General features: G+C 43.6%; 1 protein-coding gene and 1 non-coding gene across 4 annotated transcripts in view; both read left to right on the top strand.

Moving 5' to 3' along the window:
• Positions 1-27,848, top strand: part of LOC124048750 (unconventional myosin-Vb-like) — an 81,727-nt gene that overhangs the window by 33,158 nt on the left and 20,721 nt on the right. For all 3 annotated transcript variants that reach the window (XM_046369805.1, XM_046369803.1, XM_046369804.1), the window contains exons 2-22: positions 1,750-1,860; positions 2,405-2,576; positions 4,205-4,349; positions 5,038-5,194; positions 7,350-7,493; positions 7,786-7,867; positions 8,078-8,185; positions 8,357-8,466; positions 8,589-8,854; positions 14,375-14,456; positions 15,126-15,266; positions 15,811-15,933; positions 18,738-18,821; positions 20,913-21,065; positions 21,300-21,397; positions 24,394-24,480; positions 25,303-25,414; positions 26,120-26,331; positions 26,522-26,678; positions 27,095-27,334; positions 27,574-27,810. In XM_046369805.1, coding sequence (XP_046225761.1) covers positions 1,750-1,860; positions 2,405-2,576; positions 4,205-4,349; positions 5,038-5,194; positions 7,350-7,493; positions 7,786-7,867; positions 8,078-8,185; positions 8,357-8,466; positions 8,589-8,854; positions 14,375-14,456; positions 15,126-15,266; positions 15,811-15,933; positions 18,738-18,821; positions 20,913-21,065; positions 21,300-21,397; positions 24,394-24,480; positions 25,303-25,414; positions 26,120-26,331; positions 26,522-26,678; positions 27,095-27,334; positions 27,574-27,810 — 3,021 coding nt within the window. The remainder of the gene's footprint in view (positions 1-1,749; positions 1,861-2,404; positions 2,577-4,204; positions 4,350-5,037; positions 5,195-7,349; positions 7,494-7,785; positions 7,868-8,077; positions 8,186-8,356; positions 8,467-8,588; positions 8,855-14,374; positions 14,457-15,125; positions 15,267-15,810; positions 15,934-18,737; positions 18,822-20,912; positions 21,066-21,299; positions 21,398-24,393; positions 24,481-25,302; positions 25,415-26,119; positions 26,332-26,521; positions 26,679-27,094; positions 27,335-27,573; positions 27,811-27,848) is intronic.
• On the top strand, positions 4,560-4,629 carry trnaa-ugc. The gene has a single exon. It is a non-coding gene; the product is annotated as a tRNA-Ala (tRNA).

The following is a 27,848-nucleotide window of genomic DNA, read 5'->3' as shown; positions in this document are numbered from 1 at the left end:
CCAATTATCATACTTGAGTCAAGGTAAAGATACCTTTTTAATAGAAAATGACTTGTGCTTGATCACCCACAGTGAACCCTATATAGTTTAGCTGTCTGAGGTTATGCTGCTACTCTACTGTACTGTGTTTCTAAGGTCTGCAGCTTAGGCCGGCTTATCTCTGTCAGATAAAATATGGTTGTGGTTTTTAAAGAGCTGAAACATCTCAACATTGATTGTACTGCGTACAGTAGTTTTGTTTCGCCTTCTCCTTTGTCTGCTGTTTCCCCCACTTACTCCCTATTACCTCGTCGCAGTGCATTGTTAGGCTGTTTTGTGCCTGTGAAGGAATGGGAGGTCAGGAGGACCGTGTTTAGGATCATTTGTCTGGCTTTTCGTTTTGCCCTCAAGAACACAAAAAATAAACTGCTTGTCCTTTTGTTCTCTGTGGGGCCGTAGTTTGCATCTGGTACGGTCGTTAAAGGCCTAACTGTCAGCGAAGTGAAACCTAGGCCGATGTGCTGAGAAATGGACTAGTCAATTAATGATTAATTAACGCCATAAAATGATATGCTCAATGTTTGTTCAGCAGGGATTTTTTTGTAAACAAAAATGATTGTTCTGATCCTGAATGAAATTGACAATACCTCATTTCATGTGTTTTTTAAATTGATTTATTTCCCCCCCCATATTTTTTTTTCTTTTTTTTTTCTTCTAATAGTTCTAATTTCAAAATGCAATTAGCAGCGGAGGACCAGCTAATCGTTTGTATGATTAATCAGTGAGTTATCACTCCCAAGTGCTATAAAAAGTTTAATACATTTTCATAACAGAAAGAAACCTCAAAGTGCTTCAGAAGCAACAACAAACAAACAAAAGAACGATCAAGCAATAGGCTATGTCGTGAGTAGCCTAGCTATAGTTCGCTAGGTCAACCAATGGAGGCCAAGTCTTTGAGTGAAGGTTTCCTCCAAAGATGGAGATGGTCAGTTTTTGGCTTGATCAGATGAAGGTAGAGGGAGTTGGTTGATGGAATCTGATGGTGATTTTGTCGAGGGTCAAGCCCTTTTCCTTCACAATGTGTGGGTGATGCCTCAGCAGCACTAGTAGGTTCAAAATAAAACCTTTCTCTTCAACATCAGGCCAAACTTCTCCCATAATAATTTGTTCCATTCATCCCGTAAAGTTACCAATTTACCGTCAAAGGAACTGTTAGAAAGGTGCAATGAATCATTTTTGGAAGATGGAATAAGTTGTTGACGGTCTCTTTAGGGCACGACTTAGTTTTGGCGTTAATGGCATCCCGGCTTGAAGTACATTTTCATGTGATTCTAAGTGAGTCGATCAAAAAGGTAGGACCCAGGTTTATATAAGAAGTAAGATTAGCAAAGAAGTGTGCCCTTGGGAGATTATCAGTCGGCGTTTTCACCTCACTATGGGCCTATCGAGGGTATCTCAAGGCGGGATGTGTCATTAACAACATTGCCTCAACACTGCCACATCGTCAACCTGTTGACACTTATTTTCAGCTTTAGTTTGAAACAATAACGCATTGCAACATCTTTGAGCTGTCATATCAATTGGACATCTCTAGAGCATTCAGCAGTTCTGTCGCTTTTTATGGCTTGGCAGTATGTTTGCATTGACTAAATTACACACGGTCAATGAACATGGGCAAGTGGGGGAGGAATGCTCTCTAAATGTGCAAACAATATCCAAAGTAATTGATGAGTTGAATTAAATCTATTTGTATGTGTTTTTGTGTTGCAGTACACTCGGGTGTGGATCCCAGACCCAGAGGATGTATGGAGAGCTGCAGAGATCATCAAGGACTACAAGGAAGGAGAGCCAATCCTGCACCTCAAACTTGAAGATGAATCGGTAATCCCCCCCCCCCCCCGGGATCAGGCCACAATTTTTTATTTATTATCTAGCCCTTGCCTAAGGACTCAATATGCTTTGGTCTATTTTGTCGTGCTCATGTACATTTGTACATGTCCTCATTAAAGCAGTTAATGTGTGTGCGTGCCCACGCACATTCAGAAACTTTGGTACCATGAATCATTAATCATATTTTTTGAAGTGAGAGATGCAAGCCCTGAGAGTACAAGATACAGTTATTAAATAAGAATGCACTGTGCCAAGAGTAGTTTGAATGAATCAGCAGATGATGATATTATCGCTGTGTGCAGCAGCAGTATGTTTCCCTACTCACGATCACAATCTCTAGTTGATACAGGTATGATTCATAAACACCTAGAAGCCACCAAATCCATATCCTTTAACATGTGTAGTTATGGACAGTGCTGCAATGTGATTTCAACTGATAAAGGGAGTCATCATACCCTCAAACTAGGTGCACATACTTTGCTTTTAATGCTTTTTTTAGTATTGACATTTTTGGCTTGAACCCCTCCTGTCCCAGCCGTTGGAATACCGCATCGGACCCAAAGACAACCCTCTTCCCTTCCTGCGGAACCCTGATATCCTGGTGGGGGAGAATGACCTCACAGCGCTCAGCTACCTTCACGAGCCTGCTGTCCTGCACAACCTCAAAGTGCGCTTTCTCGAGCCCAACCACATCTACACATACTGTGGTAAGTCTCTATACTGTACCACCACCTGCTCTGACAGCGCTACTTATAGTAACCAGAATGTCTGGTCTGTATGTCTGGTCTGACCTTGTGCTGCAAATTCCTCCTACGTTTATTATGGTAGCTGGCTTATTTTACACCATGTGTAGGGTCGAGGCTTTCATTTACCTTTTTAATGGTTGTCTTGTCCCAATTTTTACAAACCTGTCCTCCCAATTCCCCAATCAACTAGGGTTCCATTGACGTAAACAGCCAATGAGTGAGCTGTTGCCATGTGTGGTATGCGCCCTTAACAAAGCAGACAATGGGGAATGAGCAAAGACAATATTTGTCTGTTGATCCTACACTGGTCATAGATATCACCATCATGTTTTAATTAGGGAGATCTGTCCCCATAGTAACCCTGCCATTGCAAACTTGGGTGAGCCTACTCCATTCCTCTGGTAATATGGATGTTGTCATGTGTTTTGATAGTATTTGCTTATCAAAGGTAGCAGGAAAAATACGAAGGGCTGTTAACAATGTGTTTTTACCCACAGTAGCATATTGTACTGTATGATAGGATTATCTAATTATTATTATTATCTGTGATATGTTGTTGTCCCACCTAGCTATCTTAATGTGAACACACTAACTGTAAGTCACTCTGGATAAGAGCGTCTGCTAAATTACTAAAATGTAGATGCACATACAATTAATGGACTTAAGGTATTCTGGTGGGAATTCAGGTTTTTACTTTCTCATATTTTCTTAGTATATCAGGTATTTCTTAAATACTTTGTGAAAGTATGTTGCCTCATTTGCATATATACAGTATGCTGGGTGTATTTGCCTTCATGAATAAATGCATATACAGGGGTGGAGCCACCCAAAACTTGCTCTCTCTAGGTTACTCCTTCCTGTTGTTGTCACCTTCTCGTGCATAATTTGACAAGTGTGTCAAGAGAAGGATAACCAATGCTAATAGAACTCTACAGGCTTGGCTCTAGATTACACCCATCCAAACATATTTGACCATGTTTGTGAGATCAGACATAATGTCACTAATCCAAGTTTTCAGCAGAAGTTGCTTTCATTTCAGCGCATTTAATTCTGTAAATATTTCAACTGTATTAAATCATTACTTTTTTTTCAAATTGGATTTTAAAACCTAACACTCATCAAAATACCTTTTTTTTCATCTTTGTTCTCTTTCTTGTGATGGCACGTCTTCGACAGTTACGTTAAATCCCGTACGAAGCGTTATGCAACGGAAAGCCAATGTATTTTATTGAGCCCATTTCAGCCATTACCAATACATCCAGCATACTGTATATATGCAAACGTTTCCGCGGTCATTACATTAACGGGGGGGGACGAATGGCACAAGCAATAGTGGGAAAGAGTCACCAGTGAAATGAAAGCAATCAATCCAGCAAGATTTCAGTGACCAAGTGGATTTTTCACTCCTCAAACACAGGAAATAGATGGCTGAGATCCTCAGCTGGGTTGCAAACCCCAGAGACACACAAATACACACCCACAAGAATATATGGGATGTATTACTAAATATAGGATTAAGTAACTAGAAGTTAGTCTCACTGACTGGCCATACTATTTTCTCTGTCCTCCCTTCCCTCCTTCCTCTATAGGTATCGTACTGGTGGCCATCAACCCCTACGACCAGCTTCAGATCTATGGAGAGGAGGTCATCAATGCCTACAGTGGGCAGAACATGGGAGACATGGACCCACACATCTTTGCTGTTGCTGAGGAGGCATACAAGCAGATGGCCAGGTACTGGATGAGCCTCAGGGTACAGCTAAATGGGTATAACACAGGATCAGGATACTGTTAATGTGTTAGACCTGGAAGAGTTGCCAATTAATAACCACATTCTATATATTAGTCTGTTTTGGGAAGCAATTGAGTTGTTACTGTGTGGCACGTGGAGCTGCGTAGCAAGCACTTGACTCCTCATTCGGTTTGATATGTCATTTTGATAGTGTGTGGCTCAGTTGGTAGAGCGTGGCGCTTGCAACGCCAGGGTTGTGGGTTCAATTCCCACGGGGGACCAGTATGAGGGGGGGAAAAAAAGTGTGAAATGTAAATGTATGTACTCTCGATAAGAGCATCTGCTAAAATGTAAATCGTGTTGGTGTGGGACTGAATAATGAGTCGCCACAGAGATAAACTGTGTCTTCAATGGAAGATGTGGGTGGATAATAACAGTGCTCCCGTCCACATTAACTGTCAACCTCATCAATGCTGCTCTTCTCCGTAGAGCAAAAGACAATAAATACCATGGCCACTGCCTACGTACTGTGCATGCCCACTGCTGGGTAGTCCTGACAACTCCAATCATGTAGAGAAAATGAGCGTTGTGTAACTCTAGACGTGGCCCATTTTTAATGCAGCTCTGGTCAGTTACCTCTTTTTATTAACTGTTCCAAATGTCTTTCTCTCTCGTTTTCTTTTCCCGTAGAGATGAGAGGAACCAATCCATCATAGTAAGTGGGGAGTCTGGGGCAGGGAAGACCGTCTCTGCTAAGTATGCCATGCGGTTCTTCGCCACTGTGGGAGGGTCGGCCAACGACACCAACGTTGAGGAGAAGGTGCTGGCCTCCAGCCCCATCATGGAGGTGAGGAGGGGAACTGGGGATGGGCTGCTGGTCCCATACTGTAGGCCAGCCCAGCAGAATGGCATCCTAGTAAAGGAGGTCGATCCGGGAATATATGGGTTACATAATATGATTTGTGTCTTTTTGGAGATGACACATGTATCGTCTGGACAACCAGGTAATATTTTATTTACCTGCTTCGATGGGTTCTCGTGAAAACGTCATCGTGTTATACTTTTTCTATGCCCTGAAAGTTTTATGAACTCAGCTGTAACTTTGCAGCGATTACAGCACAGTATTCTTATGGGGAATCATTTTGTAAACTGTAGGTGGAGAAGCTAAACACACCAGGAGTCCATTAACAGCAAAGTTCCACAGCCTGTCTGGGAAGATACGGCTAGGAGAAGCTGCTAGCTAGAAAGTTCTCATGACTCTCTGTCCTTCAGGAAATTATAGCTGAGGAGAGTCCGACATCTCTGAGTCCATTACCAGCCTCACCTCAGCTAGATCAGTCAGAGTGAAGAAACGGGACAGATCTGTATGCAAGGCCAGTTGTGTCATCTTGGCAGATGGAGACAACTCAAAATTAGCTTTACAACTGTCAAGGCACATTACGAGTAGCAAGGAGAAGCTAAAGGTTTTTGTGTGGCATGAATCACAATTTCAGAAGATATAAACTCAGCAAAAACATAATCTTTCTTTTTTCAGGACCCTGTCTTTCAAAGATAATTAGTAAAAATCCAAATAACTTCACAGATCTTCATTGTAAAGGGTTTGAACACTGTTTCCCATGCTTGTTCAATGAACCATAAACAATTTATGAACATGCGCCTGTGGAACGGCCGTTAAGACACTAACCGCTTACAGATGGTGGGCAATTGTCACAGTTATGAAAACTTAGGACACTAAAAAGGCCTTTCTACTGGCTCTGAAATACACCAAAAGATAGATGCCCAGGGTCCCTGCTCATCTGCGTGATCGTGCCTTAGGCATGCTGCAAGGAGGCATGAGGACTACAGATGTGTCCAGGGCAATACATTGCAATGTCCGTACTGTGAGACGCCTAAGACAACGCTACAGGGAGACACGGGACATGAAACAACAGGATCGGAACATGCAAACATCAGACCTGCAGGACAGGTACAGGATGGCAACAACTGCCTGAGTTACACCAGGAATGCACAATCCCTCCATTAGAGCTCAGACTGTCCGCAATAGGCTGAGAGAGGCTGGTCTGAGTGCTTGTAGGCCTGTTCTCACCAGACATCACCGGCAACAACGTTGCCTATAGGCACAAACCCACTGTTGCTGGACCAGACAGGACTGGCAAAAAGTGCTCTTCACTGAGTCAGGGTTTTGTCTCACCAGGGGTGATGGTCAGATTCACGTTTATCGTCAAAGGAATGAGCGTTACACAGAGGACTGTACTCTGGAGCAGGATCGATTTGGAGGTGGAGGATCCGTCATGGTCTGGGGCGGTGTGTCACAGCATCGACGGGACTGAGCTTGTTGTCATCGCAGGCAATCTCAACGCTGTGTGTTACAGGGAACATCCTCCACCCTCATGTGGTACCCTTCCTGCAGGCTCATCCTGACATGAGCCTCCAACATGTCAATGCCACCAGCCATACTGCTCGTTCTGCAAGAGAGGATTGTCAGTGTTCTGCCATGGCCAGCGAAGAGCATGGATCTCAATCCCATTGAGCACGTCTGGGACCGGTTGGATTGGAGGGTGAGGGCTAGGGCCATTCCCCCCAGAAATGTCCGGGAACTTGCAGGTGCCTTGGTGGAAGAGTGGGGTAACATCTCACAACAAGACCTGGCAAATCTGGTGCAGTCCATGAGGAGGAGATGCACTGCAGAACTTAATGCAGCTGGTGGCCACACCAGATACTGACTGTTACTTTTTGATTTTGTTCCCCCCTTTGTTCAGGGACACATTATTCTATTTCTGTTAGTCACATGTCTTGTTCAGTTTGTCTCAGTTGTTGAATCTTGTTATGTTCATACAAATATTTACACGTTAAGTTTGCTGAAAGTAAACTCAGTTGACGGTGAGAGGACCTTTCTTTTTTTGCTGAGTTTAAATCTATTTTTACAGTGGTTATGATTTTCTTTTGATCTCTGAAACGCTCCCACTTTTTTTTTTTCTCCACCCCTCTGCTTCTCTTTTCAGGCTATTGGAAATGCGAAAACCACGCGCAATGACAACAGCAGTCGTTTTGGGAAGTACATCCAGATTGGTTTTGACAGGCGTTATCACATAATAGGTGCCAACATGCGCACGTATCTGCTGGAGAAGTCTAGGGTGGTGTTCCAGGTACGTGTAACCACGCTGCGCAGTCTGGGATGAAACTCTGTGTTACTGCTTACTAAGTCTGTGCTTCCCTTCACATTTACTCTCCTTCATTTAAACATTTGATTAGGTCCTAGCTTGACGTGTTTTTTCCCCAGCCAATCAAATATCAAAATAAACGGATCTAAGTACTTTACAGAAATGAATACAATATTAAATTGCAGCCTGTGGGAACTCATGATCGAACAAAAGTCTTTCATTCATCAGAATATATTATTGATAAAGAGTTAAGTGTAAGTATATTTCTGCTTTTTAGGCTGAGGATGAGAGGAATTACCACATCTTCTACCAGTTGTGTGCCTCTGCTAGCTTCCCGGAGTTCAAAGACCTAGCCTTGAGTAAGTGTCACAGACCGAGCCAATATTCAACTACGTTTCTGTTAAGGAAGCAACTGCACAATAACTGCAATCGTTATTTTTTTATGTCAAGTTTACTGGAGCATAGTCCCTCGAACTACATTCAGAGAATAGTACGTGTCGTCTGTGAGGATGTTCAAATAGGATCACTTTTCTAATACGTTTATTCCTGTCTCTGCTTTCATCTTAAAGCCAGTGCGGAAGACTTCATCTTCACATCGCAAGGAGAGAACATCTTCATTGAGGGGGTGAATGATGCCGAGGACTTCAAGAAGACGAAAGAAGCCTTTACACTACTGGGTAACGGTCTGACTGCATGGGTACATTCTAAGATGGTAACAGCGCTACATTAGAGCAGGCTCAGAACAAAGGGGTTTATGTCATTTGGACATAAATACTGACTGGGTTTTTTTTTTTTTTTTCAATCTCCCTGTGGAACAATATTTACCTTACTGTGGTTTGTTTTTGCAGGTGTTAAGGAGAGCAATCAAAGCAGCATCTTCAGAATCATAGCTTCCATTCTGCATCTGGGGAACGTGGAGATCTGCTCGGAGAGAGACGGAGACTCCTGCCACATATCAGTATGTCACTATACAGCCTTATCCAGCTTAATTCTGTTTGAGTTTATAGTTCCACATCACAGCCTCAAACCGTATATCTTCTCTATACATAATGTATTGATTAAATCTGTGTGTGTTTGTAGAGGAACGACCCTCACTTGACGCACTTTTGCCGGTTGCTGGGGGTGGAGCTGGAGCAGATGGAACACTGGCTTTGTCACAGGAAGCTGGTCACCACGTCAGAGACCTACGTCAAGAACATGTCCCGCAAACAGGCGGCTAATGCCCGCGACGCGCTCGCCAAACACATCTACGCCCACATGTTTGACTGGATCGTGGAGCACGTCAACAGGTCCCTGCACACCTCCTCCAAACAACACTCCTTCATCGGTGTTCTGGACATCTACGGGTAAGACTGTCCGCCTGTGCTCCCCAGAACCTCTGAAAACAAACCTCAACAGTGGGTTGGTTTGGGATTGTGAGAGAAATTGGACTGTGTGGTGAGACCCGATTTTCATGCCAGCAATAGAAGTCTTATTTCAGGAGTGTAATCTCAGCCATGGTGAATGGTAAAAGCATCCCAGGCGGGCAGTAAGTTAACACACTGTGACAGCAGACAAACAGAAGAACATAATTTTCCCTCGCAGTTCTGTCACACAATGTTTTCTGTACTAAAGGCACGGAGAAGCAAGATATTTGATGAGTAGATTTCAAATCTACTCTTTATCTGTGTAAATCAAATCAAATGTTATCAGTCACATACACATATTTAGCAGATGTTATTGCTGCTGTAGCAAAATGCGTGTGTTCCTAGCTCCAACAGTGTAGTAACATCTAACAATACACACAAATCTAAAAGTTAAATAATGGAATTAAGAAATATATAAATATTAGGACGAGCAATGTCTGAGTGGCATTGCATAGAATACAGTATATACATAAGAGATGAGTAAAGCAGTATGTAAACTTTATTAAAGTGACTAGTGTTCCATTATTAAAGTGACCAGTGATTCTATGTCTCTGTATACAGTGGGGCAAAAAAAGTATTTAGTCAGCCACCAATTGTGCAAGTTCTCCCACGTAAAAATATGAGAGAGGCCTATAATGTTCATCATAGGTACACTTCAACTATGACAAACAAAATGAGACAAAAAAATCCAGAAAATCACATTGTAGGATTTTTAATGAATTTTTTGCAAATTATGGTGGAAAATAAGTATTTGGTCAATAACAAAAGTTTATCTCAATACTTTGTTATACACCCTTTGTTGGCAATGACAGAGGTCAAACATTTTCTGTAAGTCTTCACAAGGTTTTCACACACTGTTTCTGGTATTTTGGCCCATTCCTCCATGCAGATCTCCTCTAGAGCAGTGATGTTTTGGAGCTGTTGCTGGGCAACACGGACTTTCAACTCCCTCCAAAGATTTTCTATGGGGTTGAGATCTGGAGACTGGCTAGGCCACTCCAGGACCTTGAAATGCTTCTTACGAAGCCACTCCTTTGTTGCCCGGGCGGTGTGTTTGGGATCATTGTCATGCTAAAAGACCCAGCCACGTTTCATCTTCAATGCCCTTGCTGATGGAAGGAGGTTTTCACTCAAAATCTCACGATACATGGCCCCATTCATTCTTTCCTTTACACGGATCAGTCGTCCTGGTCCCTTTGCAGAAAAACAGCCCCAAAGCATGATGTTTCCACCCCCATGCTTCACAGTAGGTATGGTGTTCTTTGGATGCAACTCAGCATTCTTTGTCCTCCAAACACGACGAGTTGAGTTTTTACCAAAAAGTTATATTTTGGTTTCATCTGACCATATGACATTATCCCAATCTTCTTCTGGATCATCCAAATGCTCTTTAGCAAACTTCAGACGGGCCTGGACATGTACTGGCTTAAGCAGGGGGACACGTCTAGCACTGCAGGATTTGAGTCTCTGGCGACGTAGTGTGTTACTGATGGTAGGCTTTGTTACTTTGGTCCCAGCTCTCTGCAGGTAATTCACTAGGTCCCCCCGTGTGGTTCTGGGATTTTTGCTCACCGTTCTTGTGATCATTTTGACCCCACGGGGTGAGATCTTGCGTGGAGCCCCAGATCGAGGGAGATTATCAGTGGTCTTGTATGTCTTCCATTTCCTAAAAATTGCTCCCACAGTTGATTTCTTCAAACCAAGCTGCTTACCTATTGCAGATTCAGTCTTCCCAGCCTGGTGCAGGTCTACAATTTTGTTTCTGGTGTCCTTTGACAGCTCTTTGGTCTTGGCCATAGTGGAGTTTGGAGTGTGACTGTTTGAGGTTGTGGACAGGTGTCTTTTATACTGATAACAAGTTCAAATAGGTGCCATTAATACAGGTAACGAGTGGAGGACAGAGGAGCCTCTTAAAGAAGAAGTTACAGGTCTGTGAGAGCCAGAAATTTTGCTTGTTTGTAGGTGACCAAATACTTATTTTCTCCCAATAATTTGCAAATTACAGGCCTCATCTTTTTAAGTGGGAGAACTTGCACAATTGGTGGCTGACTAAATACTTTTTTGCCCCACTGTATAGGGCAGCAGCCTCGGCGGTGCAGGGTTGAGTAACCAGGTGGTAGCCGGCGAGTGATGTCTATTTAACAGTCTACCTTGAGACTGAAAAACAGCTTCTATCACAGCTTTGATGCACCTGTACTGACCTCTCCTTCTGGATGGTAGCGGGGTGAACAGGCCGTGGCTCAGGTGGTTTTTGTCCTTGATGATCTTTTTGGCCTTCTTGTGACATCAGGTCCTGTAGGTGTCTTGAAGGGCAGGCAGTGTGACCCGGTGATGGGTTGGGCAGACCGCACCACCCTCTGGCGAGCCCTGCACTTGCAGGCTCTTGGATGCACTTGGATGCTCTCAATTGTGCATCTGTAAAGATTTCGGAGGGTCTTAGGGGCTAAGCCAAAGGGGGGCCCTAGGGCAGGGGTGGGCAAAGTTTTTGGCCCAAGGGCTACATCGGGATTTTGAAATTCAATGGAAGGCCACATTTTTTGGAGGACCAATTGTTTGTTAAAATGAATTTGCCTCCCGGGTGTCACAGTGGTCTAAGGCACTGCATGGCAGTGCTTGAGGCGTCACTAGAGACCCGGGTTCAATCCCAGGCTGTGTCACAGCTGGCCGTGACTGGGAGACCCATGAGGCGGCGCACAATTGGCCCAGCGTCGTCCGGGTTTGGCAGGCCGAGATTTCCTTGTCCCATCGCGCTGTGGCGGGCCAGGTGCATGCACACTGACACGGTCGCCAGGTGCACAGTGTTTCCTCCGACACATTGGTGCGGCTGGCTTCCAGGTTAAGCGGGCATTATGTCAAGAAGCAGTGCGGCTTGGCTGGATCGGAGGATGCACAGCTCTCGACCTTCGCCTCTTCTGAGTCTGTACTGGAGTTGCAGCGATGGGACAAGACTGTAACTACCAATTGGATACCACAAAATTGGGGAGAAAATAGGGCAAAAATATATATTTATGTCTCACGGGCCGGATTGAAGTGCCCGGCTGGCCAGATGTGGGCTGTACACTCTTGGTCTCGGGTGTTATGTAAGGTAGAGGTGATATGATCCTTAACTAGACTCTTAAAGCACTTCATGATGACAGAAGTGAGTGCCACGGAGAGAAAGTCATTTAGTTCAGTTACTGTTATCTTTGGTACAGGAACAATGGTGGACATATTGAAGCAAGTGGGGACAGCTGACATCGGATAGGGAGAGATTTAATATGTCCGTAAACACTCCAGTCAGCTGGTCTGCGCATGCTCTGAGGACGCGGCTAGGTACCCCGCCTGGGCCGGCATCCTTGCGAGGGTGAGCACGCCTTACTCAAGTCGGACACGGAGAACGAGAGCCCACAGTCCTTGGTAGCGGGCCACGTCGACAGCACTGTGTCAAAGCGGGTGAAGAAAGGTGTTTAGCTTGACTGGGAGCAAGACGTCGGTGTCCGTGACGTGCCTGGTTTTCCCATTGTAATCCGTGATTGTCTGTAGACACTGCCACATACGCATCTGTGTGTATGAGCACTCAAATACCTCCATCCCCTGTGTTTAAGTGCCTCTTTTCATTACAGTAGATAGAGGATGGAACCATATTGAATTGGGGTAGCTGTGCTTTTCTTATTCATGACCCTGTTTGACTGAGGGCTTAATTAGTTCTCTGCTGTGGGTTAGATTATTGATAAAAACTGGCAACCTGGCCTGGCGCTGGGAGGGGAAAGATGCTGAGAAAGATGCTATCTATTTGGGCTTTCTACAGCCCAAATAATAAGACATATAGCGGTGGGGTATTTAATTATCTGTACAAAACAGTTCATCTGAAAGTACTTGTGGAATATAAAATACTTGCTTGATTCACTGTCATGTTTCCCAGTTTTTTGAAGTACTTTGCAAATGCAACTGATTTCTATGTGAAAAGTGAAATGGTCTATTCATTCCTTTTCCATTTTAGTAGACAGTCTTATCCAGAGCAACTTAAAGTAGTGAGTGGATACATTTTCATACTTTTTCGTACTGGTCCCATGTGGGAATCGAACCCACAACCGTAGCATTTTAAGCGCCATGCTCTACCAACTGAGCCACATCATCATCAATGTACTCAATTACTGTATTGTGATGGAAAGTGTACAGGTACAAACCTTGATGACCAGCCTATGTACAATACGGTCATTTACATTTAAGTGGTTTGTAAGGATGGTACATTAATACCTCACAAAAAGTGGTTGTTTTCCATGTTATTTGATTAAGAAAAATATTTAATTTGATGTGGATGTTTTGTGTCTTTGCCCATAACTTTGCACCTTTTTAATGTAAGTGTTTGAGAACATGGTTTTGTTCTTTCTGGATTCCATTAGAATGACAATTGCAAAGAAAGGGACAAGGCAACAACTCTTACTATTGAATCCTGCTAGATGCAGTTCTTAATTATACAACTACCTTATTTGCCAAAGCAGAGATGCTGGCCAAAAACAGTTTTGCCCATGCTATCTGTCTGCCAATACTGGTAAAGGCATACTGCAGTACTTCCATTTTTATTTTAGTATAAATATATTTTTAATTCAGATTTTTCAGGGGGTGCTGCAGAACCCCTACTTCCCGTGGCTATGCAGCAGGTGTGTCAAAATCATTCCATAGAGGGCCTAGTTTCTGCAGTTTCTTTTATAGACCTAGACAACCAGGTGAGGGGAGTGCTTTACTAATTAGTGACATTAATTTATTAATCGACCACGCAGACACTCGGCCCTCTGTGGAATGAGTTTGACACGTGATCAACAGAGAGCTCAAAATATAAGGGACATTTTTGTCGTTGTTTGTCTCTGGACTCCAGCACTTTGGATTTGAAATTGTACAATGACTATGAGGTTAAAGTTCAGACTGTCCACTTTAATTTGAGGGTATTTTCATCCAAATCGGGTGAACCGTTTAGAAATTACAGCACTTTTTGTACATAGTCCCCCAATTTTAGGGGACCAAATATATTGGGACAAATTCACTTATGTGTATTAAAGTAGTAAAAAGTTAAGTATTTGGTCCCATATTCATAGCACACTATGACTACATCAAGCTTGTGACTCTACAAATTTGCTGGATGCATTTTCTGTTTTGAGTTGGTTGCGTTTCAGATTATTACAATAACAGGGGAGGTTAACATTTTTGGGGGGATATATTTGTGCATCTGTAACTTTCTCACTCATCATTATTCACAATTCATTCCAGATTATCAGTATTCATGGTAGCATCCACATGACTGTAGACGTGTTTAGAAACATTATCTTCTCATTTAGAATAAAAGTGACTCCAAAATTACACACTACATTATTTACTATTTAGTTTTCCTCTAGGCCTAAAATCACTGTCTCAAACAGAGGATGAAAATAGACCGTAGACTTCCGACTCACCAAATATGTGACTGTTTTCTCTTCATCTGAACAGATTTGAGACCTTTGAGATAAACAGCTTCGAGCAGTTCTGCATCAACTACGCCAATGAGAAACTGCAGCAGCAGTTCAACCAAGTGAGTTTAAGTCTTATATTTATAATATACACTGAGGGTACAAAACATTAAGAACACCTGCTCTTTCCATGACATAGACTGACCAGGTGAAAGATATGATCCCTTATTGATGTTACCTGTTAAATGCACTTCAATCGGTGTCGATGAAAGGGAGGAGACCGGTTAAAGAAGGATTTTTAAGCCTTGAGACATGGATTGTGTATGTGTGCCATTCAGAGGGTGAATGGGCAAGACAAAATAGTTAAGTGCCTTTTGAATGGGGTATGGTAGTAGGTGCCTGGCGCACCGGTTTGAGTGTGTTAAACTCAACAGTGTTGCAATTCTTTTCACGCTCAACAGCTTCCAGTATGTATCAAAAATGGTCCACCACCCAAAGGACATCCTGCCGACTTCACACAACTGGAGTATACATGCCCCTGACGAATTGAGGTAGCTCTTAGAGCGAAAGGGGTTGCAACTCAATATTAGGATGGTGTTCCTAATGTTTTGCACACTCAGTGTAGCTTTCTACCTTATATTCCAATGTTCAGTAGAGGAGACCTGAGAACTTCTAGCGGTTAACCTCATGAACCGACATGTTTGTTTTCAAGTGAAATAATTCAGGACTTCGTCGAACTGATAACCTACTGTGCTGTAGCTCACTGCGGGACTGTCTCTCTGTGTCCTCAGCATGTGTTCAAGCTGGAGCAGGAGGAGTACATGAAGGAGCAGATCCCCTGGACGCTCATCGACTTCTATGACAACCAGCCGTGTATCGACCTCATCGAGGCCAAGCTGGGCATTCTGGACCTGCTGGATGAGGAGTGCAAGGTGGAGTACCCGGTCTTACATACATGGTGTATTCGTCTTTAGTCCTGAATTCTGTCCTTGCTCCAGTAGTTCTTAACTTCTCTTTTTGGGATGCATTAGCGGGGAAGTGTATATGAACAATTGGCTACTGGAGGAGTTTTAACGCTGAATGCACTTGAGCAGTCACAGGTGTTGAACAATCTCCTGTGTTTTGGTCTGGAGGGAGCAGAGCGGAACACACTGCGGATCCCTGCGTTTTAAACCTCTGGTCTCAGTTAATGGGATTCATCCTGCATTCATAGGTGCACAGCGTGGCCTGCGTCTGTTTTCCCCTGCCTGCATCCAGATTGTTATCGGAGTTGAGGACTTTGCAACAAAACTGATGACTTATTTATTTCACTCATCCTCATCCCACAGCCCTTTTGAAGTTATTGACGATCATTTGGAACAACCTCAAAAGAATTGTTATTCTGAGCACAGCTAACCTGGATAGAAAGTTTTGGTTTCCTTCATGGTTTTATATAATATTTCTCATTTATATCCCCCTCACCTGCTGCTGCTACAGGTACCCAAAGGGACAGATCAGAACTGGTGCCAGAAGCTGTACGATCGCCTTTCAAGCAGTGTCCATTTCCAGAAACCACGGATGTCCAACATATCTTTCATTATCATTCACTTTGCTGATAAGGTGGGTAGACCCAGCCTAGAGACATGTTTCACATGAAAAGCACCTGTACGTATGGCTCTTCAGTTAGGTGAAAATTGACCTGATGCTAGGCTGTTGGTTCAAATGTCATTTTGGCCGGGAAATCCTATTGTTTCTGTCCGTAAGCAAGGTTGTGTGTTTAAACCAAACTGCTTCAGTATACCTGGCTGAATAATTGGGAACATCTACAAATTGTGCTATTCAAAGGACCTGACATGAATCACTCTCATTGCAGGGGCTTTGCCTGAAAAGAGCTAATATGATTATCCCATGATGACTCATCAGAGAGGCTTTGTGTGTTAGTATTATTGTGAGTGATCTCATTGGCCCTGCAATGTCACCCCTCCTCCTTATGACACATACACAAGCTCTAATTAACTCAGAGCAGTGCTCCTACGCAGAGGAGCTGGCACTACTTAGAAAGGACGGCCTGTGTGTCTGCCTAAAGTGGGTCATGTAAACAGATGAAAGGCAGGCAGCTGTAGCAATGTCCTTTTATTTACCGTGGTAATTTCCGTGAAAAGCTAGGGATGTGAGTGGCTAGAGTGGGGCGAGAGAGTCCTGTTAATGTAGATAGGATTTCCCCAGCTCTCCTCTGTTAAGATGGTATTAAACCGATTCCCTTGGGGTGTTTCTCTTCGTCTAACTCTTCAAGTGAAAAGGAGTAGGATCTGCATTCAATTACTGTTCTTCCTCTCTCTCGCTAGTTGTACAGTCGTGGCCGGAAGTTTTGAGAATGACACAAATATTAATTTTCACAAAGTCTGCTGCCTCAGTTTGTATGATGGCATATACTCCAGAATGTTATGAAGAGTGATCAGATGAATTGCAATTAATTGCAAAGTCCCTCTTTGCCATGCAAATGAACTGAATCCCCCAAAAACATTTCCACTGCATTTCAGCCCTGCCACAATAGGACCAGCTGACATCATGTCAGTGACTCTCTCGTTAACACAGGTGTGAGTGTTGACGAGGACAAGGCTGGAGATCACTCTGTCATGCTGATTGAGCTTGAATAACAGACTGGAAGCTTCAAAAGGAGGGTGGTGCTTGGAATCATTGTTCTTCCTCTGTCAACCATGTTACCTGCAAGGAAACACGTGCCATCATCTTACTTTGCACAAAAGGGCTTCACAGGCAAGGATATTGCTGCCAGTAAGATTGCACCTAAATCAACCATTTATCAGATCATCAAGAACTTCAAGGAGAGCGGTTCAATTGTTTTGAAGAAGGCTTCAGGGTGCACAAGAAAGTCCAGCAAGCACCAGGACTGTCTCCTAAAGTTGATTCAGCTGCGGGATCGGGGCACCATCAGTACAGAGCTTGCTCAGGAATGGCAGCAGGCAGGTGTGAGTGCATCTGCATGCACTGTGAGGCGAAGACTTTTGGAGGATAGCCTGGTGTCAAGAAGGGTAGCAAAGAAGCCACTTCTCTCCAGGGAAAACATCAGGGACAGACTGATATTCTGCAAAGGGTACAGGGATTGAACTGCCGAGGACTGGGATAAAGTAATTTTCTCTGATAAATCCCCTTTCCGATTGTTTGGGGCATCCGGAAAAAAGCTTGTCCGGAGAAGACAACGTGAGTGCTACCATCAGTCCTGTGTCATGCCAACAGTAAAGCATCCTGAGACCATTCATGTGAGGGATTGCTTCTCAGCCAAGGGACTGGGCTCACTCACAATTTTGCCTAAGAACACAGCCATGAATAAAGAATGGTACCAACACATTCTTTGAGAGCAACTTCTCCCAACCATCCAGGAACAGTTTGGTGACGAACAATGACTTTTCCAGCATGATGGAGCACCGTGCCATAAGGCAAAAGTGATAATTAAGTGGCTCTGGGAACAAAACATCGATATTTTGGGTCCATGGCAAGGAAACTCCCCAGATCTTAATCCCATTGAGAACTTGTGGTCAATCCTCAAGAGGTGGGTGGACAAACAAAACCCCACAAATTCTGACAAACTTCAAGCATTGATTATGCAAGAATGGGCTGCCATCAGTCAGGATGTGGCCCAGAAGTTAATTGACAACATGCCAGGGCGGATTGCAGAGGTCTTGAAAAAGAAGGGTCAACACTGCAAATATGAACTCTTTGCATCAACTTCATGTAATTGTCAATAAAAGCATTTGACACTTATGAAATGCTTGTAATTATACTTCCGTTTCCCATAGTAACATCCGACAAAAAATTCTAAATACACTGAAGCAGCAAACTTTGTGGAAATTAATATTTGTGTCCTTCTCAAAACTTTTGGCCACGGCTGTACAATTTCAAACAGCCTGCAACCCCATCTGTGAGAAAGAGGACAGAGCAGGGGTGTGTGTGACACCAGACTGCCTGGAGGCTGGGGCTGCTAATGGACAGACAAAAGGGAAGGACGATAGACTGACTGACGGAGGGATTTCCTTCCAAACAATACCTGCACTCGGGTTATTTTACATAGGACTTTTTTATAAATAAACATTGTTTGCTAATCTGGTTCATCTTTTTTTTCCCATGTTCAGTAAATGCTTCTGTTTAAACTGCCACATGCTTTAAATTATTCAATGGACCGCTGGATGTTTGTCGACCGGTTCCTGTAAGTGCACCGCTGTGGGACACAACAGCAGGACTGTATGGGCCACCTGGGATTTGAACAAACAACCCTCAGTCCCTATTGTACATAATTACCATAGTTGATTAAATGTTTGCTAATTGAGTTGTCAGTGTATTTGACTGAAGTGTAGTCTGTTTTATACGTATATGTATGTATATCTCTGTTCCCCTCCCGCCCTTGGCAGGTTGAGTACCAGTGTGAGGGCTTCCTGGAGAAGAACAGAGACACCGTCTACGAGGAACACATCAACATTCTGAAGGCCAGCAAGGTGAGATAAAACAATGTCATTAGATCGCTACCCCAATGACACAATCATCAAAATGCTTCTAGTGGACACTTCAACTCACACTGAACAGCCCACTCTGACCACTTTAATGCAGAAACCATGTCGCAAAGAATTATGTCTTTAAGCTCGAACTCATTTAACCGTGTGTGGACTCTTCTTTCTTGGAAAAGCAGCACCGTAAAAGTTTTTTACCAAATTAGATTACTGCCGAAAGAGGCTTCAGTTTTGGGATGGAGTGCAACGACGCAAAAGAAAGTAACACGATTTAGAAAGTGGCGAGTTGGAAGCATTTCACAGGTTCATATGATGGGAAGTATAGTTCCTATCAGATATAGTTGTTGTTTAAAGCCAGACTGACAACTTGGCAACGCTTCACATGAACCCTGAAGTTTAAATCCTGCTTTACATTCTCATTTGAAAAACATGAAACGTAAATTAAGATGTCAGATCAAAATTCTAATATATTGCAGATGAATTGTCTCCCACAAACACACACACACACACACACACACACACACACACACACACACACACACACACACACACACACACACACACACACACACACACACACACACACACACACACACACACACACACTTTCTAGAGATCTGCTGACTCCTGCCTCTCCCAGCCAAACTCAAACTGCTTGATTGGAACCTAATTTCAGCTCATGTTCTCTGCATGAACCTTTTAACTGATTAAGTGGTGAGAGCCAAAAGTGCATTAGCTTTCTCAGTCATTTCTGTTCAGTTCCACCTCTCTGCCACTCTCTTTGGGACAAATACCAACTTTAGTTCACTTCATCTCGTATTAGGCATCTCATATTCGGCCCTTTCTCTTTCATCCATCTCGTCTCCCTCTCGCCAAAATCCTCTCCTCAGCATTACTAATGCAACAGCCATTAAGAGTGTGCAAATGAGAAGGAATATTGAGAGACAAGGAGAGATTTCATATTTTATGTTCTGTCTAAAAGCATCTTGTCTGTGCCAAATCTATTTAGTATCAGAAAGGCACCAAGCTCCATTGAACAGCATGGTTAGGACAGAGTTTGGGAAATGCTGCAATAACGTTTCCTAAACAAAATCAGTGATAAAGACATAGCACGTCTCAATATTGTACAATATGCTGTACTGCATTTTTTTGTCTCTATCATCTCAATTGATTTTCTAATGTCAATTTTGCTCAGTAGTTGAGAACTTGGCAAGAGCCCATAGCTTGTTTAAACCCCCCCCATATCTAGCTGACAGTGATGCAGAAACCGATCAACATTGTAGCGCCTTGGAGGTCATGTGAGGGTCATGAAACTTCCTCCAGCCGATAAGTATTTCCTCAATGGACCATTACTATCATCTCGCACAACCTGAAAGCCCTGCTAACTCTGAGGTACCTGAGCTGTACCCCAAGCCAGAGGAGGTGGAGGGATCAAGGAACCTCCATGAATCTTCATAAAGTCCAATCCTGCTTACAGAGCATATTGTTTGCAAAGTGATAAAGGAAACATTTTCCGAAAGGAATTTCGTGTTCATTTCAAATTTTTTGTTGTTGTTGCAAGTTTGGCATGAGAGAATAGTTGTCAGTATGGATGGTGGGACTGCACTGCAGTCTATTAGTACTGTTTTACCGCACCAGCCTTATCTGTGACTGAGATATTATTATGCTATTATCAATGTTCCCTCTGCATCCACCGCAAATACGTGGATGCTGCTGCTTGACACTCAAATTGTTCACCTTCACTGGTTCTGCTGTGGAGATATGACTACAGGACCATCCTGACAGACTCCTTAATGCTGGTTTATTGACGTCCTGTTCAGCCATGCTTTTCATTACTGTAGTCTCATCAGTGTTCTTCAACACACCCGCCCTGCCATTACACTGGATCCTACAGTACTGCAAAAAAAATATATCTTGTGAAAAAAATTTTTTGTGGGAATTCAACGCCACTTTTTTGTGCGATTTGGTGAATTTATGTTGTTATCCGGCTGTAAAATGGCTTATATAATCTGTTTTATGCTAATTTGTTTTTGATGAAACAATCTGATAAACATATTAATGATGTTCCCCCTCTCCCAGTTTCAGCTCGTGGCGGATCTGTTCCAGGACACTAATAAAGACGGAAGCAGCTCCACGTCTTCTTCCAGCAAGTCCTCCAGGATCAACGTGCGCTCAGCCAAACCGACACCTAAAGTCCCCAACAAGGAACACAGGAAAACCGTGGGCCACCAGGTTAGCATCCTCTGTGACACCATCATGAGTTCAATCAGTGTGCCTATGGACAGGAGCCTGTCTGTGTCTGTGTTAGTGTCATAGTCATTTTCTTAACAATGTCTTTAACCTTTCATTAGGAAGCAATGACGTAACAAGTCTGTATTTTTACAATGATTGGTGGGATTAAACAGTTTTTTTGTCAAACTTAGCATTTGCAGTACTTCTCATCCTCCGTTCCTCTGTGCACTGTAGTTCCGCAGCTCCCTGCAGCTTCTCATGGAGACCCTGAATGCCACCACCCCCCACTATGTGCGTTGCATCAAGCCTAATGATGAGAAGGAGGCATTCTCGTGAGTAAATATTTGTTTCTCAGTGACGGTGTACAGTTGAAGTCAGAAGTTTACATACACCTTAGCCAAATCAAATGTATTTATAAAGCCCTTCTTACATCAGATGATGTCACAAAGTGCTGTACAGAAACCCAGCCTTAAACCCCAAACAGCAAGCGATGCAGGTGTAGAAGCACGGTGGCTAGGAAAAACTCCCTAGAAAGGACACGCATATATTTAAATTTAAACTCAGTTATTCTGACATTCCTGACATTTAATCGTAGTAAAAATTCCCTGTCGTTGGTCAATTAGGATAACCACTTTATTTTAGGAATGTGAAATGTCTGAATAATAGCAGAGAGAATGATTTATTTCAGCTTTAATTTCTTTCATCACATTCCCAGTGGGTCAGAAGTTTGCATACACTCAATTAGTATTTGATAGTTTTGCCTTTTTAAATTGTTTAACTTTGGTCAAATGTTTTGGGTAGCCTTCCACAAGCTTCCCATAATAATAATTGGGCAAATTTTGGCCCATTCCTCCTGACAGAGCTGGTGTAACTGAGTCAGGTTTGTAGGCCTCCTTGCTCGCACATGCTTTTTCAGTTCTGCCCACAAATTTTCCATAGGATTGAGGTCAGGGCTTTGTGATGGCCATTCCAATACCTTGACTTTGTCCTTAAGCCATTTTGCCACAACTTGACCCCAAGCATACTTCCATGCTTGGGGTCATTGTCCATTTGGAAGACCCATTTGCAACCAAGCTTTAACTTCTTGACTGATGTCTTGAGATATTGCTTCAAATTATCATTTCATTTTCCTTATCATGCTGCCATCTATTTTGTGAGGTGCACCAGTCCCTCCTGCAGCAAAGCATCCCCACAACATGATGCTGCCTCCCCTGTGCTTCACGGTTGGGATGATGTTCTTCCCCCTTATCTCCCCCTTTTTCCTCCAAACATAACGATGGTCATTATGACCAAACAGTTCTATTTTTGCTTCATCAGACCAGAGGACATTCCTCCAAAAAGTACGATCTTTGTCCCCATGTGCAGTTGCAAAACGTAATCTGGCTTTTTTTATGCCGGTTTTGGAGCAGTAGCTTCTTCCTCGGTGAGCGGCCTTTCAGTTTATGTCGATATTGGACTCGTATTACTGTGGATATTGATACTTTTGTACCTGTTTCCTCCAGCATCTTCACAAGGTCCTTTGCTGTTGTTCTGGGATTGATTTGCACTTTTCGCACCAACGTACGTTCATCTTTAGGAGACAGAACGCGTCTCCTTCCTGAGCAGTATGATGGCTGCGTGGTCCCATGGTGTTTATACTTGCGGACTATTGTTTGTACAGATGAACATGGTATCTTCAGGCATTTGGAAATTGCTCCCAAGGATAAACCAGACTTGTGGAGGTCTAAAAAAAATCTGAGAATCTGAGTTCTTGGCTGATTTCTTTTGATTTTCCCATGATGTCAAGCAAAGAGGTTACTGCAATTGACTCAAATTATTTCAATTAGCCTATCAGAAGCCTTTGGAAGCCCATCAGAAGCTTCTAAAGCCATGGCATCATTTTATGGAATTTTCCAAGCTGTTCAAAGGCACAGTCAACTTAGTGTATGTAAACTTCTGACCCACTGGAATTGTGATACAGTGAATTATAAGTGAAATAATCTGTTTGTAAACAATTGTTGGAAAAATTACTTGTCACGCACAAAGTTGATGTCCTAAATGACTTGCTAAAACTATAGTTTGTTAACAAGAAGTTTGTGGAGTGGTTGAAAAACAAGTTTTAATGACTCCAACCTAAGTGTATGTAAACTTCCGACTTCAACTGTATGTAGGCAACAGAATACGGAAGAGTGTGTGTGTGTCTTGTCTGTCTCATGTAACTTCTCTGCTCAAATAGCCAAGTTGTTTGGATTAGCAAACTTTTTTTCATGTTGACTGAAAAACCTTGCTCATTTTTAGTGGAAGAGGTGCTTTTGGGACTTCTGCACCCACCGGTACAGTATTACTACAGTATTACTACAGTATTACTGTAAACAAAGAGGGCTCTGTTCTGTGTGAATGTCTGTGTACAGTGTGTTTAAGAATCAGAAGCCAACTTCTTACCGTGACTGGCTTCACTATTCAGATCTTGGAGCCTAATATGTGGTCTGCCATTCTTATTTAAACGTGGTACGGTCATTGTGAGGTAATTTTTCTTATGTATACAGAACACTAATAAACATGCATGGAGTCGTGGGAAAAGACAAACAGGAGAGAGTACTGTGTGTGACAGACAGAGAGCGAGACATAACCTGCGTGTGCTGTTTGTTCTTTGGTTGCCTAGACCCGAGTGTAGCCCGAGGTGCTGATTCTGTCTCTTGCTGAATAACTCTCTCAAGTCCTCTGACTCAATAACAGATTATCTTGCTCACAGTGGCACAGCCATGTTGACTGTTACCAGAAACTCCCGTCCAAAATAAAGACTGCTTTTCAATAAACAATGTTGTCTTGATAAGCAGTGTTGAATGGTGGCATTTAAGCCAGCACACTAGATAACCTAGGTTGTTGTTTTTCGAGGTCGATTTAAGGAATTGTCTTGTGTTCTAATGCTTTTCTACGACAGCACACATTGTCGACAGGACAGAAGGAGAGGTCGGGTTATGTTGCAATCTTCTTGATGCATTCTTTCGCACAAATGCCTCTTCAAGATCTCTAAATCGAATGATGTGCCTTGGTCACATGCTGTGGCTGGACTTTAGCAAACATACCGACGGCTGTATGTAGGGACACAGTCAGTCTACCCAGGCAGCACCTAGCTGACTAGCATTAACCACCTCTCAATGCTTCTGTCTTCTACCTAGTGGAGATGTGTACAATAATGAAGGGGAAGCTTAAGCTCAGGTACAGTAGGGAGAGGGAAATAGCCTTTACCTGTGTATATGTATGGTAATTAACCCTACTCCCAGAATGCTGTGTTTCCATTGTGTTTAAAAAAAAAACTTCTGTTCTTTTGTCCCTCTCTCTGTTGCAGGTTTGACTCCAGGAGAGCTGTGCAGCAACTGAGGGCATGTGGAGTCCTGGAGACCATCCGCATCAGTGCTGCTGGGTACCCATCAAGGTAAGATTGCTTCTCACACACAGTGCACTACCGTTACACGGGTGGCCAAGTTATCTGCTGTGTGCAATAGATAGTGGAAGCACAGAAATTGATTGGTCCTGTGTGGGTCAGTTGGTAGAGCATTGCCCTTTGCAACGCCAAGGGGCGAGGGTTTGATTCCCGCTGGGGCCATCCATATAAAAAAAAAAATATGCGCGCGGCTGTCTGTCACTTTGGATAAAAATGTCTGCTAAATGGCTTATTATTATTATTATTATTATATATATTGTAATACAATGGGATTGTTATGCGACTCCTGGTGATGTAATGGGCAAGTCACTTCCGTAATTTGTGCTGCCTGGACGGAGGCTCTTCCTCTGTCTGTTTTTATTGCGCCATCATTGAACTTTCTCGGTCGTCCTAAGCAGGGAGGAAATTGAATTCCGTCTCCCCTGAGGTACGTGCTTCCCTGAGGGAGAACAGCAGGAGAGCAATTCACCACAGAGCACGAAAACCCTCTTAATAACAATTTGATTCCGTTACACAGCATAAAACAGATTGCACTTTCTCACGCAGTACTTTGTCTTATGCAGTCTTACTGTTTCCAGTCTAGAGGACTGACAGTAGTCCTGACCTGCTCATGGTTGCAAACCAAAAAGAAACTAGAGATTATCAATAATCATGCCTTTATGTTGCGTGGAAGTGGTGAGGACATTTTTTTACACTTTTGTCTTGTTCAAAATAATACAAATGGTTTCCTTTTTCATGGATTAAAATATGCCTGTTTCAGATTTGGGCTGTGTGTGTTTGAATTGCATCTCAGCCAGTCCTATGTGATTCCAGGTGGACGTACCCAGACTTCTTCAACAGATACAGAGTCCTCATGAAGAAGTCAGATATGACCGTAGGAGACAAGAAACTGGTGTGTAGGAACCTACTAGAGACCCTGGTCAAGGTAAGAAATATTTCCACCCTAAAGCCCCAAGCAGGATAGGAAAGGAAATGAATGAATAGAAAGGATGACATTTTGTTCACCCATGGTGTTCCTCCCATGGTGTTCCTCCCATGGTGTTCCTCCCATGGTGTTCCTCCCATGGTGTTCCTCCCATGGTGTTCCTCCCATGGTGTTCCTCCCATGGTGTTCCTCCCATGGTGAACCTCCCATGGTGAACCTCCCATGGTGAACCTCCCATGGTGAACCTCCCATGGTTAAAGGATGTTGTTCTCTTCAACGGAGCTCCCTAACTCCTTCAGGGCCAGTCCATCTTTGCATTATTGAACCTACTGCATGTCTGCTCTGATACAGTACATGTTAACTTTTCCAGTATTGAGAGACAACAGGTTTTGAATATATGAACCTGTGCGAATGGGGATGTAAAAAGGCAGGTCATGAGTTTCAGTCCTAATGGACAAACCCTGTTGTGTTCTCAGTGGAGAATTCATCATACACAGTCTGAGATGAATCATGTTATTAATACATTATTACAGGAATATCATTTGAATGCGTCTTGGACAGTATGTCATGGATTCCTTAGGGGAGGTGGGGGGGACTATTTAACCTTGTATTTGATAACATCCACTTAACTAGCTGCCTTGATGCTCAGTTGATCGAGCTGAAGTTCCATTTAACTGAATGAATGAATGACTGGTCCCTCACCAGGACCCAGACAAGTTCCAGTTTGGTAAGACCAAGATCTTCTTTCGGGCGGGCCAAGTGGCCTACCTGGAGAAGCTGAGGGCAGACAAGTTCCGCTCCGCCTGCATCAAGATCCAGAAGACAGTGCGACGCTGGCTACAGATGGTCCGCTACAAGAAGATACGCAAGTCTGCCATCACCTTGCAGAGATTTGGCCGCGGTTACATGGCCCGCAGGTGAGAGGAGAAGCACAACGTTCTGTTAGAATAACAAAGTAGCCGGTCAATTCAGAATTCTTCCCACGAGGGAACTTCTTGATAAATCACACTACAAGGGTCGTGAACAAGTTTTACATTTTTTTTAAAATCAATATCGGTGCTAGTATTGTAACTAATTTCCGTGTCCTCCTTTTGCTGTCTTTCTTAGGTATGCAGAGCGGCTGCGTCTAACCCGCGCTGCTGTTATCTGTCAGAAGCAGTATCGTATGGTCCGAGAGCGGACGGCCTATCTGAGGGTGAGACAGGCTGTTGTCACCATCCAGGCCTTTACCAGGGGCATGTTCACCCGCAGGATCTTCCAGGAGGTACTACAACCACAACACTCTACCTGTTATGTCACTGGTTTACCTTTGACCTTTTTTCATCCTGGATTTTGTATACACTCTCATTTGTTCCCAATCCCGCACTGTATTCATGTTGAAGCTATCCGTGGTTAGATCTCTATCAGGAGTAAAGAGTACCCTGGGAAGATGCCTCAGTCTTGGACTTGTTGTCCAGTTTGTGTGACTGGAAAATTGGAGGCGAAATGGAATGTGATCAGGCGGGCCTCGCATAAATGCTGCCTGCCATTGCGCCTTCTCGGATACTCTAGATTCCCTTTGGATTTAGTGCTCTAGAATACCCCCCTACTGGGAAATCTAGTTAACTGCATATTTCTCATCACATTGTACAGTGTAATAAATGGTTCCTTGTCCCTGATCTCTACCTCCCCCCACCCCAGTTCCTTCTGCATCACAAAGCCATGATCATCCAGAAGCATGTCCGAGGCTGGCTCACCAGGAGGAAGTTCAAGTTGGCACGGAACGCCGCCATCACCATCCAGTGTGCCTACCGCCGCATGCGAGCCAAGCGGGAGCTGAAACAGCTGAAGATTGAGGCGAGGTCCGCTCAACATCTGAAGAAGCTCAACACGGGCATGGAGAACAAGATCGTCCAACTGCAGAGGAAGATGGATGACCAGGTACAGTCAAAGACGCATGGTTCTGACCCAGGCGACTTTTTAACGCTAGCAGCCTACAACGAGTGCCATAAAACAAAGACGGGTCAATGAAAGGTCAATATTTCCCTTTGCAATCATTTTGGCACCGAAGGTTTATTTGGCTAGTCTAGACTGCAAGTTATGTTAAAAAGGGATTGATTTGAAAGTGATGTGACGTCCCATAGTAGTAACAGAGCTCTCTCTCCTGTCCCACTGTTTAGACCAAAGATCTGAAGACTCAGAATGAGCAACTGGTGGTGGCCAAAACCTCCCTGGGCTCAGAGGTGAACAAGCTGCAGAAGGAGCTGGAGACCATGCGCAGTCGCCAGGGAGACGGTAGTCAGCTGACCTCTATGAAGGATGAGCTGGAGAAGCTGAGGGCGGAGCTCCAGGAAGCACATGCCCACAGGAAGAAGCTGGAGGAGGAGCACAGCAACGAGAAGATGAGATTTGAACAGGTGAGCTGTCAATCACTGAAGAGGAGAAGGTAATTTTC

The sequence above is a fragment of the Oncorhynchus gorbuscha genome, linkage group LG11 (assembly GCF_021184085.1).
Source record: "Oncorhynchus gorbuscha isolate QuinsamMale2020 ecotype Even-year linkage group LG11, OgorEven_v1.0, whole genome shotgun sequence".
NCBI classification, from domain to species: domain Eukaryota; kingdom Metazoa; phylum Chordata; class Actinopteri; order Salmoniformes; family Salmonidae; genus Oncorhynchus; species Oncorhynchus gorbuscha.
This window is presented reverse-complemented; position numbering and strand designations above follow the sequence as displayed.